This window comes from Eriocheir sinensis, chromosome 8 (genome assembly GCF_024679095.1).
Source record: "Eriocheir sinensis breed Jianghai 21 chromosome 8, ASM2467909v1, whole genome shotgun sequence".
NCBI classification, from domain to species: domain Eukaryota; kingdom Metazoa; phylum Arthropoda; class Malacostraca; order Decapoda; family Varunidae; genus Eriocheir; species Eriocheir sinensis.
In genome coordinates, this window is record NC_066516.1 from 9,483,091 (window position 1) to 9,496,359 (window position 13,269).

At 43.8% G+C, this 13,269-nt stretch overlaps 1 protein-coding gene across 2 annotated transcripts in view; it reads left to right on the forward strand.

Moving 5' to 3' along the window:
* LOC126995471 (calcium-binding protein P-like) overlaps positions 1–13,000 on the forward strand; it is a 44,132-nt gene extending 31,132 nt beyond the window's left edge. For both annotated transcript variants that reach the window (XM_050855045.1, XM_050855044.1), the window contains exons 2-6: positions 5,017–5,099; positions 5,525–5,569; positions 7,268–7,339; positions 10,872–11,188; positions 12,478–13,000. In XM_050855045.1, the coding sequence (XP_050711002.1) occupies positions 5,039–5,099; positions 5,525–5,569; positions 7,268–7,339; positions 10,872–11,188; positions 12,478–12,492 (510 nt within the window). In that variant the 5' untranslated portion in view covers positions 5,017–5,038 and the 3' untranslated portion in view covers positions 12,493–13,000. The remainder of the gene's footprint in view (positions 1–5,016; positions 5,100–5,524; positions 5,570–7,267; positions 7,340–10,871; positions 11,189–12,477) is intronic.
* Positions 13,001–13,269: the final 269 nt, after the last annotated feature.

The following is a 13,269-nucleotide window of genomic DNA, read 5'->3' on the forward strand; positions in this document are numbered from 1 at the left end:
AAAACGTTTACGATAAAAACAATGAAATACAACAACATGGAGCTCCAGTCGTGCGTATGTACAACACCAACACTGAGCCAGCCAGTTAACGAAACATGTACAAACACACAAACATCGATACATACATGCATACTCAAATACGTACGTACATAAAAAATCATCGCAGTCATCTCTTGCAGCCACAAATACACACACACACACACACACACACACACACACACACACACACACACACACACACACACACACATATAGATAAAACATACATAACACAAACGTCTATACATACATACACGAATACTCCCATACATATAAAAATCACCATAGTCATTTTCTTCCGCAAATACAAATGTCCATAAAAAAAAACACATACACATACATAAATACAAACATAGATAAAACCAACATACATAACCTAAATACATACAAACACACATGCATACCAATAGCAAACATCAACTTTTATACTTGCTCCAGGGAGGAAGGAATGAAGGGAAGGTGCGGGGGGAAGGGGGGGAGAGGAAGCCTGGAAAACCCCGTGAGAGGTGGCGTTGCTTCGGGCGTATAGACCCTACTGGCGGTGCATATGTTGGCGATGGTGGTGGTGGTGGGAGGGGGGGGGGGGGAGGTAGTGGTAGAGGTAGTGGTGATGGTGGATTGTGGTGGTGGTGATGGTGCCCGTGGTGGAAACGAATAAATAAAAGTAATGGTGCTTGTTGTGTTGCTGGAAGGAGACGAGATTGGTGGTAGTGGTGGTGGTGGTTGTGGTGGTGGAGGGAAAGAATGTGGTGCTGGAACTAGTAGTGGAAAAAAAAGTGGTAAAGTTGGTGGGGGAAGGAGACGAGGATGGTGGTGGAGGCAGATATGGAGGTGGGCAGCAGAGTCAAAAGACGATACAGAGAAAGAAAAGAAGACAGAAAGATAATAACCGCACGTTGTCCAAGGATACAGTGCAGAGATAAAAAATAAATGGAGGAGAGCTGGATGGAAGGAAGGAGGAAATATGTACCCACTCACAGCCAAGGAAAGGAAAAGATTGTAGACTATAGGCACGGGAAGGAACGGCAGGAGTATACTTCTCAGCACTGCAAGATATAAATGATGGAGTAAAGGAGGTGAGGGGCAGACAAAGGGAAGGAAGGAGGAAGAACATTGTAACACACCGCCAAGAAAATTAAAGAGGCTGAAGACTAGGCACGGGAATAGAGGACAGGAGTATATCGCTCTGCACTGCTAGGGATAAATGCAGAGTAAAGGAGGTGAGGGCTGGGTAGAAGGAAGGAATGATGCAAGACAAAGGGATTTTAAGCCACACACTGCCCGAGGAAAGGGGTGCCCGAGGGAAGGGGTGAAAGAGTTGTGGAGTGAATTTGGGAGGGGCTTGAGGAGGTGACGGGTGGGTAGAGTACAGGAGGACGTGACGGGTGCATGGTTAAAGAGACGGAAGGATGCAAAACCGAATGATGTACAGCCACAGATTGCCCGGGGAAGGAGTGGAGGCGTTGTAGGTGGAGGAGGATATGAGGACATGACGGCTGGGTAGAGAGGGGGAAGGATGTAAAACAGAAGGATGTTTAACCACACTGACAGGGAAAGAGGTAAGGGTGTAGCAGGAGGGTTGGGAGTAGCAAGGTTTAGGTAGAGAGATGATAAGATGTAAGACAGAGCGATGCAGGTATAGTCACACACCGCCAGGGGAAGGGATGAGGGTGTTGTGAGGTGGGTTGGGAGGGGCAGGGTACGTGCCGGCCGGGGTTCACGTGCCAGGGGACGCAACGATTACCGAGCCCTCTCTGTTACAGCGCCGAGGCACGCCATCGGGGTCGAAATGGAGTCTCGCTACGCCGTGGAAATTAAACATTCACTAATTAAATATTTGTCGCATAATTGGACGTGTCGGTCGTTCTGTATGAAGTTCTTTAATTAAGTTTTGATCACCTGTTTAGAGAAAGTTATATCGGGACAACGTTAAGCCCCGTTTGTTAAGACCCCCGAGGCATGGCAGGGGGGGAGGCAAAGGGGAGTCCCGCCGCGTTCTGTTAATGTCGTGACCGAGTGGAGTTAAGAGTCAGGAATTGGTTTAGTTGTTTAAATGTTATTCGTGTCGGAAAGGTCCGTGAGGGTAACATACTAGCCATGCTCCGGAGACCTAAAGAAGACAGGAGCTGAAAGTCGTGTCGTTACGCTGAGAAATTCGTACAATATAATCGAAGCTTTCTCTTTATTTATCCGTTTATATCTATTTTTACGTATCTCTGCATCTTTATTTATCTCTTTTTTTTTCTTTTTTTTTTGTTATCTCTCTCTCTCTCTCTCTCTCTCTCTCTCTCTCTCTTTGTTTACCTCTGTTTATCGCTTTATTACTCTCATTTATCTTTTTTATTTATTTCTCTTCTTATTTTTGGCTATTTATCTGTAACTATTTATCTATAAACATTTATTCATCTCTATCGCTTTTATTTACCAATCTCTATTTATCTCTATACTTTTTTATTTAGTTTTATCAGCCTTTTTTAATGACACTGCTCAAAGACACAGCAGACTTCTCCGCGCGCCAGACACGACCTCTTCACCGTTCCTAAATACGTAATATTCTAAAATGCCTTCTTTACTACCCTTCACATCCGCTCTGGTCTCCATGTGTAACAAGTCGAAGTTTATTCATATCTTTTGCTGCACACGGACGCCACGCCTGGACGCACAACGCCCCCCCTCTGATGTATGAACCCTGCAGCGGCAACTACAGTATTATAAAATTAAATTCTTTTGCGCTGTGCCTCGCCCAGAGTGAACGAGTTACAAGGATTGGTATTGTCAGACGCTTCCACCCCTCATATCAACTATTTTCAAAGGCCAAAAGGGAGATCACTTGGGTCTCATGAGTGATATTTTAGGTTCATGGCACAGAAGAAGGGTCAGACTACCACCAGGGTCATAAAAGTACCAGTAGAAATACCCAGAAATCCTACGAAAGCCTTGTCAAATGTGTCCCTGGGCGCCGAAGAGTTCACAACAGGTGGAGCTGGTAACACTGCCTGCAGCCCCCTGATAGCTTTCCCGACTCTCCTTCAACAACAAACAACAAAGGGAATTTTAAGGCCAAGAGTCGAGAGGAAGAAAATTGGACTCGCTATTCCTCCTCACATAAACATATAAACGTGAATCCACATGAATCCTTTCCGCCTGCCCTCTGAAAAATTGCAGTCCTTTGATAACTTTTCTGATTCTCCCTCTACATCGAAAGGGGAATTTTACGGACTGGAAAGGTTTCAGAGGACGAGAACTGGACTCACAACTTCGCGAATCCTCCGTCAGAAGAATAAAGAAAGAAACGGCGGGAAACAATATGCCACGTGAAGAATGTAAATAAATGGCCAATACATAACAGGATTTAGGAGGTAAGAGTGCTCGAATCCAATAAGACCGGGAGAACTGTTCGTCTGTTAGCTGTTATTCTGTTACTGCAAAAATAAAGTAAACAGTCACATGAAACGAAACCCGAATTATATAATAGTAATGCTTTCCAGACATATCCAACCGAGAGACGAGACGTTTTTTTTTTTATAAAGAGCGAAAAGATGGGAAAAAAATCAGACCTCGACGAAAAAGTTATTGAATACGTGGGACCCAAGTTATATAATCGTTAGCAATACTTTCCAGACATATCCAACGTAGAGACAAGAACCTTTTCATCAGGGGCGAAAAGGTAGGGGAAAAAGTCTGACAATAATGACGAAAAAAGTATTGAAATTGCGGAACCCAAGTTATACAATCGTTAATAATACTTTCCAGATATTTCCAGCTTAGGGTAGATAACTTTTTTTTTATTAAGGGCGAGAGGGTAGGGGGAAGAAATCTGACAATATTGACGTAAAAATTATTGAAATCGCGGGACCCAAGTTACATAATCGTTAGTAATACTTTCCAGATATTTCCAGCTTAGAGTAGATAACTTTTTTTTTATTAAGAGCGAGAGGGAAGGGGAAAAAAACGACGACAATGATGAAGAACCTTACTGAAGACTTGTCCATGACGTTAGCAACTTCTTTTGAATACTGACGAAGCCGGATGCTGTACCGCCCCCATAGCGACGTGACGGCAGTCTTGAGAAAATTATATATATGAAAAGAGAGGAAACGGTGGTAAATACGTGGTTGTCCATTGTAACACTTATTTTCTTATCCTATACAAGATCACGAACATACAAGAATGGAACAGGTGTTTGGTGTTTGCTTACGCTTCACACACACACACACACACACACACATACACACACACACAAACTTAACCACAAGAGGGAATCATAAGTTCTCCAAAGTAGCATTAAGTAGCAGGAAACACCCCACAACGAATATTTCATTGCGCTTATACTTCTGCATACATAATTACACACTACCACCACCACCACCACCACCCTCTCCCCTCGAGGCCACAGTGGGCAGAGGTTTGGGTTGCTACTAAAGAGGACCCGAGTTTGATCCCATTCACGAGAAACTGTTGGTGGGATTCAGAGTGTTTCCCTTCAATTCTAACTAGGGACTCGGTTCATTCATTCATTCTACGCAATCATGTGGGCCTTCAACTAACCTAATGCTTAAGTTTTTACTGCACCGTGGACCAATCACATACAATCAAACCTCTCCTATGCCGCCAGTAACTTTCTCCCGAAGACCCCATTCTCATGAGTTCAAAAATACATAATACTACAATCAGTCATAGTATACAATCAACCAATATAGTTAGGCCTACACCAGAGGATTAGGAAATATAAATAAGTAAAATGTTAATTGACTTCTTGCTCTCAGTCTTCACACGGGAAAATCTAACGACCAGTCTTTTTAAAACCACAAGCCATTTATACAGTAATCAGCGTCCATGTTCTCCTGTCTGTACATCTTAACTCTTATATCATTCACGGTATGGCTGATAATTTTGAAGGCCAACTGTATTAAATGGCCACCGCCTCACCCTGCATCCTCTCTCACGCTTCCTCTCTCTCTCTCCCCCGTCTCGCAGCCACGCCACTAAAGGAGCCGAAATGAAGGAGCTACTTGCGCTGCTGCTGGTGCTGGTGGTGACGGTGAATGGAGGACGGCCGTGTGAGTATAGCATGGTGATGGTGTGTGTGTGTGTGTGTGTGTGTGTGCGGCTTGGTGGTGCATGAAATGATGTGTGTAGGGGGGTAGGGGGGTGAAAAGAGAGAGAGAGAGAGAGAGAGAGAGAGAGAGAGAGAGAGAGAGAGAGAGAGAGAGAGAGAGAGAGAGAGAGTATGAAAGAATGTGAGGTAATGAAGATAAGCACGCAAACAGATCATAATAATAACACTAACTGCAGCTAAAGTATAACAAAAAAAAATAATCAACTGCATCACTAACGTCCTTGATAACACAGGAGCAACTTTTAAATCATCCCCCTAACCTTTTATCATCTGCTCCCCCCTCTCCCCCCACATCAACCACCACCACCACCTTCTGCTCACCTGTCCTGCCTGGCCCTCTACCTCCCCACCTTCAACATTCCACAGACAACCAGGGAGGCCACTCGGTCGGGCCCCAGAAATTCGTAAGAGGTAAGTGCGATAATGCGTTTTCTCTTCCTCTGTTGTAGCTATCTTTCTCCTATGTGTTTCTCTCCTTTATCTTCATCCTGTTCCTCCTCGATCTCTTTTCCCTCTTCTATAACCATCTTGCTATCATGCGTCTTCCTCTTCTTTATCTTTTTCTTCCTACTCTTATCTATCTCCCCTATCTTCATTCTCCTCTGCCTTTCTTTATTTTTCTCCTGGTCGCCCTCTTCCTCTATTCCTCCTGTTCGTCTCCCTCTCTTATTCCTCTTCATTCTCTTCATCCTCCTTCTCTGTCTTTCTTTGTCTTTCTCCTACTCGGTCTTCTTCATATATATCTTTCTACTCCTTTTTCTTCGTCTTCTTCTCTTCAACCTTTTCTGCCTTTCTTCCTCTTTAAGTTACTTTTCTTCTTTCTCCTTCTACTCCTCCTTCTCAAGATATTTTCCTCCATAACAAGTACATTCCTCCTCCTCCTCCTCCTCCGTCTCCATAGTTATCTTTCTCCTCTTCCCACTCTCCATCTTCTCCTCCTCCTCCTCCTCCTCCTCCTTTTCTTCATAATATATTTATTTGATTCATATAAACATTTGTCCTATTATTCCTTCCCCTTTATCCTCCTCTTCCTCCTTCTCCTCCTCAATAGTTATCTTTCTCCTCTTCTCACTCATCTCCTCCACCTGTATTCATTTTCATTCTTACTACGTACTCTTCCTTTCCATCCTCCTTCTCCTCTTCCTCTCCTTTCCTGTCCTTCTCCTCCTCTCTCCTTTCCTTTCTCTTTCCAACGATACTCCAATTTTTTTTATTTTAGATTTCCTTTCTTCTCACATTTTCTCATATTTCCTCTCCGACAGTTACCCTTCTCTCTCCCTCCCTCCTCCGCCTTCCCTCTCCTTTCCTTTCTCTTTCCAACGATACTCCACTTTTTGTTTATTTTAGATTTCCTTTCTTCTCTCATTTTCTCTTATTTCCTCTCCGATAGTTACCCTTCTCTCTCTCCCTCCCACTTCTCCGCCTTCCCTCTCCTCTCCTCTCTCCTTTCAGCCTCCTCGCACTTCACTCTTTTTATATATTTTTTTTTCTTCCGTTCCCCCTTTATACAAGTTTTCTCTCTTTCATCGAATTCTTTACTCTCCGAACCCAATAACGGAAGAAAAGTTGAGAAGTTTCCTTTTTTCTCTTTGTATGTCGCATTTTCTTTTCTTGATTATTCGCTATCTCCTCTTTTCCTCCAACGACTCCTATCCCAACCTACTCCTTTTCCTTCCTTTCCTCTCCCTCGCTCTCTCCTGTTCCTCTCCTCATCTTGTTTATTATTTTTGTATGCTATATTTTCATTTATTTATTTCGGACTATTCACAATCTCCTCCTCCTCCTCCTCCTCCTCCTCCTCCTCCTCCCTTCTCCTCCTATCCCCACCTACTCTTCTTTCCCCCTTCCTCTTCCTACCCTCCCTGTCTCTCTCACTCTCTTGCTTTTCTTCACGACTTGTTTATCTTCTTTATTTCTAGTATTAACATTTCTTATTATATTATACTAAGTGAAGACAAAGATATATAAATAAGTACTACAGCATCACTTGGAAATACTTTATATACATTATACATACATTGAAAGCACTACCACAAACACCACCATCACCACCATTAATAACAACAACAATAGTAACACCTTCCCACCCTTTCTCACCCCCCCTTCCAGATCCGTACGGCACATACCGCCCTGTCCCTGACGCCGTTGGCGGCCCCCCCTTCGGCAGACCCTTCGGCTCAGGTAAAAGGGGAGAGAGAGAGAGAGAGAGAGAGAGAGAGAGAGAGAGAGAGAAGAAAAAAGTAAAGGAAAAAAGAAAGAAAACAAAAAAAACAAAGAAAGAAAAGGAAAGAAAGAGAAATAAAGAAAAAAGTAAAAGGAAAAGGAAAAAAGGAAAAGGAAAAAAGAAAAAGGGGAAAGGAAAAGAGAGAGAGAGAGAGAGAGAGAGAGAGAGAGAGAGAGAGAGAGAGAGAGAGAAAAGGAATATGGGAGCGGCAGGTAAGAAAAAAAAGTGTTTGCTCGCACCGAGGTTGTTTGTGTCGGCAGCCTCGTCTACTTTACAAATCAAATTTAGTTTCTTGTATAACTTGTATAACTCGTAGCAAGAGGTAATACAAGAAGCGAAGAATTAAGAGGAGGAGGAGGAGAAGGAGGGGTACGAGGAGGAGGAGGAGGAGTAAGAGAACGACGAAGAGGAGATGGAGGAGGAGGAGGAGAAGGAAGAGGAGGAAGAGAAAGAGAAAAAGGAAAAGCAAGAGAAGGAGAGTTTGAGAAGAGGGGAAAGGGAGGAGGATGAAAAGAAGAAAAAGACATAAAGAAGAAGAAAAGAAAAGAAGAAGAAGGAGAAAAGAAGAAGAAGAAGCAGAAGAAGAAGAAGAAGAAGAAGAAGAAGAAGAAGAAGAAGAAGAAGAAGAAGAAGAAAAAGAAAAAAAGGAAGAAAAATAAACTGAAGGAGGAAAGTAATGGTACCAATAACAAGTGAAAAGTTAAAGATGAAGCCAAAAAAAATAGAATCTGCCGCCGGATTAAGGAAAATGATGAAGACGGACAAGACAATTACTACCCACAATAACACAAGAACGCTACAAAAAATCATAATAGAATTGATTGATTGATTCTTGCACGGCGCCGAGATAGAGAAGCTACACGGGGACCTGCGTTTGATGAGTTATAAGCTCGCTCTATATATAACCAACAGCACCACTCTTTCTGGCTTTCTAACGCAAGAGTTCACCGTCTCCCTCTTCCCTTTGATGCCATTTCAAAGCTACAACAATATGGCCTTATTTTTCTGGCTTCTGTTTCACCAATGTCTTCGTTTTTCCCAAGTTCACTCTCTCTAGAATTCTAATGCAATTCTTCACCTCTTTAACATTTTCTTTTCTCACAACGCTATTACCTCTGAAACACAGGGTCGTCAGTAATAATAATAATAATAATAATAATAATAATAATAATAATAATAATAATAATAATAGTATCGACTTTTTCTACCATGCAGGTATTTATAATCATGAGACGCACCTCGGTACAAAATGGGTACGGTCGCTAAATTTATAAGTTTTCCTTCTTTTTCTTTTTCATTCCAAACTCCTAAAAGCATCTCATTAGGATGTCAAACTTTGGTAGGAACCGATGTAAAAAATTCCCGCTTTGTGAATATTCTATTAAATCTATATTGCACCCGCGGCTGCTCGAGGCGACACGTGTGTGGAATGACGTCAATAGTCGGACCATATAAACTCGTGACACTGGCAAATTCCGACGCGGCAAGTCTGTTCTCTGTCGCCGGTTCGCTCCCCGCTCCCCGCTCTTCCTAAACCATACGTAACAAGCCGAGCGGGAAGTGCCCAACGAGTCATGACAAGTATAATGATAACATTGTCCGCATCTGTACCCATATTAATCTCTTGTTAATGGTAAACAGGAACTTTGTAAACATGCCCATGAGAAGAAGTGAATATCACACCCTGTTTATTAGTTTTCGTGTCATTATGCTTGTTCTATCAATGCTGCTATCTGTGTTGAGAGTGTAGCCTACTTGTCTCCACTTCTGCAACATGACGTCGTTTCTGTCTGACGGAGAATGCACACAACCCTGCTTACTATATCGAGGTTCCCAGAAAATGCCTCGCGTCTCTTGATCACGTTTGTTATCGTTCATCCCGTACCATTACGTTTATCGGGAGGCTCGGCATTAGCTCAACTCATGTCGGTACCCGTTCCACTTTACATAGAACAATGCATCAATCCAATATCCCAGCACTCTATCCCAACATAGCTTTTGGTAAAAAATATGAAGGTATACAGTTTAGAACTATAGATGGTTTACAAGGTTTCATCTCTATGTGGCAATACTGTCGCTGGCCGCCAGGTGGGGGGAATAGCACGGCGTGTCTAAACATTCAGCTAGCTTTTTGGTTATTTCGGCCATAAATAAATGTTTTTATATGAACGGTAGTAAAGAACGTGACACAACTATCGGCATGTTTCCAAAAGCCTCTGTCAAAGGCTGTACAGCAATAGATACAAGGGAGTAATGGCGTAGAATAAATGTGCACAGCTACCAACCCACCCGCCGCGCCGCCACCCGCGCCGCCACACACCACCCGAAGGAACAGAAAACAACACAGTACTTGACTTTTCGGGCTGCTGCTGCCGCCGTCCCCTTGCTTCCTCGGACTCTCCACGCCTCCACCACTCGTTCGCCGTTTCCATGTCCCACGTGAGTGAAGAAAATACGATGATATGAACGGTTTTCGTGCACTAAAATCAAATAAACAGTTCCCGCCGTGCCACCACCTTGCCGCTGCCACGAGCTCCTCTGCCTCTGCGCGCGCATGGCTGATGGTTCATCTCTAGCTCGCTCGGTGTTTTGAAGCTTCTTCAGACGAATATTAGCAATAATGCTTTGTTACTTCTTCATTTCATATTCAACATTTTTGATGTAATGAAACGATAAATATCTAGGCAAATCAGCTGGACATCGTTTTTAGTATGGTAGGCTGTGAAAAATTGCTTGTTTAGTCAACCTCCTCTCCATAATATCAACATCATTCCACCACTTTGATATAATCATTATTTGTGATACCTGTGTGTTGTGGAACGTGGACTGAAATAATTTAGTTCCTGATAAGCGTTCACAGCCTCCCTACCCCCCGCCCTCGCCCCGCTGGGCCTGTCAGCTGATGGGCCGCGCCACGCACGCCTGTCAGTCCGTTATCGATATCACACTCTGTTCAAACTCCTGGGTGTCAGCCTGTAGCGATCATGGGTGTCACAATGAGCCCGTGCGCTCGCGCGCACACACACACACACACACACACATATACACACACACACACACACACACACACACACACACACACACACACACACACACACAGAAAAAAGGACATTTTGCAACTTGGCACGAAAAAGTTCAAGCACTAGCCGCCTAAACTCGAAGGATGGAAATACAAAGTCAATTCCCTGCGTTCAATTACCGCCACCGAACCCCTGAGCACTAACACAACTACCACCACCGCCACCACATCACCACCAATATCCTCCTTCCAGCTCAAATTAAAAAAAGCAGTATATGTAAGCTTTGCCCTTTTGTATTCTTTTTAGTGGCGGGAGATCAGATACCTTGCATCAAATTAATTACTTCCGCGAATACTCAGAGTATGTCAGCACCTCAAAAACACCCCAAACAAGCCAGACCTAACCGGCTTAACCCTTAAAACCATGCAAAACACTCAAGTTATAAACACCATTCTCTTCCCTTCACCAGGAGGCGGCCGCCCCTCGCACGCTGCCGCCTCCCACATCCACGGGCAGTCGGGCTTCCAACAGGGCGGGTTCCCATCCCACCAAAACAACTTCCAGCAAGGTGGATTCCCATCACACCAGAACAATTTCCAACAAGGCGGGTTCCCATCAAACCAAGGCGGATTCCCATCAAACCAAGGCGGATTCCCATCAAACCAGGGCGGCTTTGGAGGTGACGTTCCCATCATCCCTCTTCCCAACAGACCCTCCGTGGGGATCGGTCAAGTGGGTTCCGACATCGACATCTCCCAATTCGCGCGCAACAAGCCTGGCGCTGGGGTGAGTAGTAGTAGTAGTAGTAGTAGTAGTAGTAGTAGTGTTAGCAGTAGTAGTAGGGGGAGGAGTAATAGCAGTAGTAAAAACACAAGTAGAAGTAGTAGTAGTAGTAGTAGTAGTAGTAGTAGTAGTAGTAGCAGCAGCAGTAGTAGTAGTAATAGTAGTAATAGTAGTGTAGTAGTAGTAGTAGTAGTAGTAGTAATAGTAGTAGTAGTAGTAGTGGTGGTGCTGGAAGTAGTAGTAGTAGTAGTAGTAGTAGTAGTAGTAGTGGTGGTGGTGGTGGTGGAAGTAGTAGTAGTAGTAGTAGTAGTAGTAGTGGTAGTGGTAGTAGTAGTAGTAGCAGTAGCTAATCACCATAATCATCACATCATTACAAAAAAAGCCAAAAAAAAATACAGCAACAAAATCCCTGAATATTTCAAATAGCAAGCTAATAAAACATATAAAAAATACTTCCCGAATATAAAAAAAGATCATTAATTAGAACAATTTTCCTGCTGTGGTGTGGTCATTGGTAACCATTTTTTGATACCTGAAGCCCAGCAAAAAAAAAGACTAACCTAATGAACACACTCCTATTCCCACCCTATGATAGGTATGACAGGTGGACGGCGAGATGGGGGGGAGGGGGGAGGAGGACATGGAAGGGGAGCAGGGAGATTTATTGGAGAGGAAGGGAAGAGAAAGAGAGGGGGAGAATGAGGGAGGAAGAGAAAGGAGAGGCAGGGAGAGATAAGAGAGAGGAGAGGAACAGGAAAGGGAGAACTAAGAGATGGGGCATGAACGAAGAGCAGGGAGAAATAAGAGAGAAAGGGCTAGAAAGGGAGAACTAAGAAAAGGGGCATGGGTGACGGGGCAAGAAGTAAGGGAGAAGACGGTCATGAAAGGGAGATCTAAGGGAAGGAGGCATGGGTAAAGGGCAAGGAGAGGTAAGGGAGAGGAAGTGGGAGGAAAGTGAGGACAAAGAGAAGGAGGCAAGGATGAAGGGCATGGAAGAGGAGTAGGGAGAGGAAAGGCGGGAAAGGGATGACTAAGGGAGTGAGGAAGGGTATGGACGAAGGGCAGAGAAATATAAAGGAGAAGATCGCGAAAGGGAGAAGGCATAGGCGAGGGGAAAGTCTATTAGCATCAGATTTAGCTTTTTTACAGTAAAGGAAGCAATATTATTATTAGTATCATTAGTATTAGAAGTATTATCATCATCATATATAACAACAATAGCAATGATAACAAAAGGCTACATCGCCACGATATTACTTAACCACAATTCTTCTTCCCCACCGAACTTACAGAAAGGATCGCGCTAGTCGCTCCCCAAGGCCTGTCAGTGTCCCTGCCTCGGAGTTACCACTACCACCACCACCACCACTGCCATCCTAACCACCTGGTATTCTCAGACGCTTCACCCTCTCGCATCAACTATTTCCAAAGGCCAAAAGGAAGATCAATCGGGTTCTAATGAGTCTTTTTTTAGGTTCAAGGTACAAAAGAAGGGTTAAACTACCACCAGGGTCATAAAACTACCCCTGGAAATGCCCTAAACTCCTACGAAAACTGTGTTAGATAAGTGTTCTTGGGGGCCGAAATATTAAAGAATGCGGCCCTCCTGAGAAGCCCCCTCTAGCTCCAGCCAAACCAACCCCGAAGACCTTCAAGCATGATCACGAAAAGCCCTGAGCAGCCTCCACCTAAGCAGTAGTGTGGGCGAGGCGGCAGGCGTGGTGTGAGGCTATGAAACAGACATTGGCCATAAGCATTTACCGAAAACTTTGCTGTATGAGTATTCTGACACTAATAAAATATAAAAGTTGTTCATTGGGAGTTAAATATATTCCTGTGTGTGTGTGTGTGTGTGTGTGTGTGTGTGTGTGTGTGTGTGTGTGTGTGTGTGTGTGTGTGTGTGTGATCGTATGGCAGTGCACACCATGAAAGCGGCGGCGTTAATGTACATACCGTAGTTTTGAATTATTATAAGCGCTGGTCTCTCATCCTGCCAATATTCTCGCTACAAGTTAAAAAGGCAAAATATAGTTAAAAATATAAACTTTTGTACTGCTGCGAAAAATATGCAAATGGGGTTATAA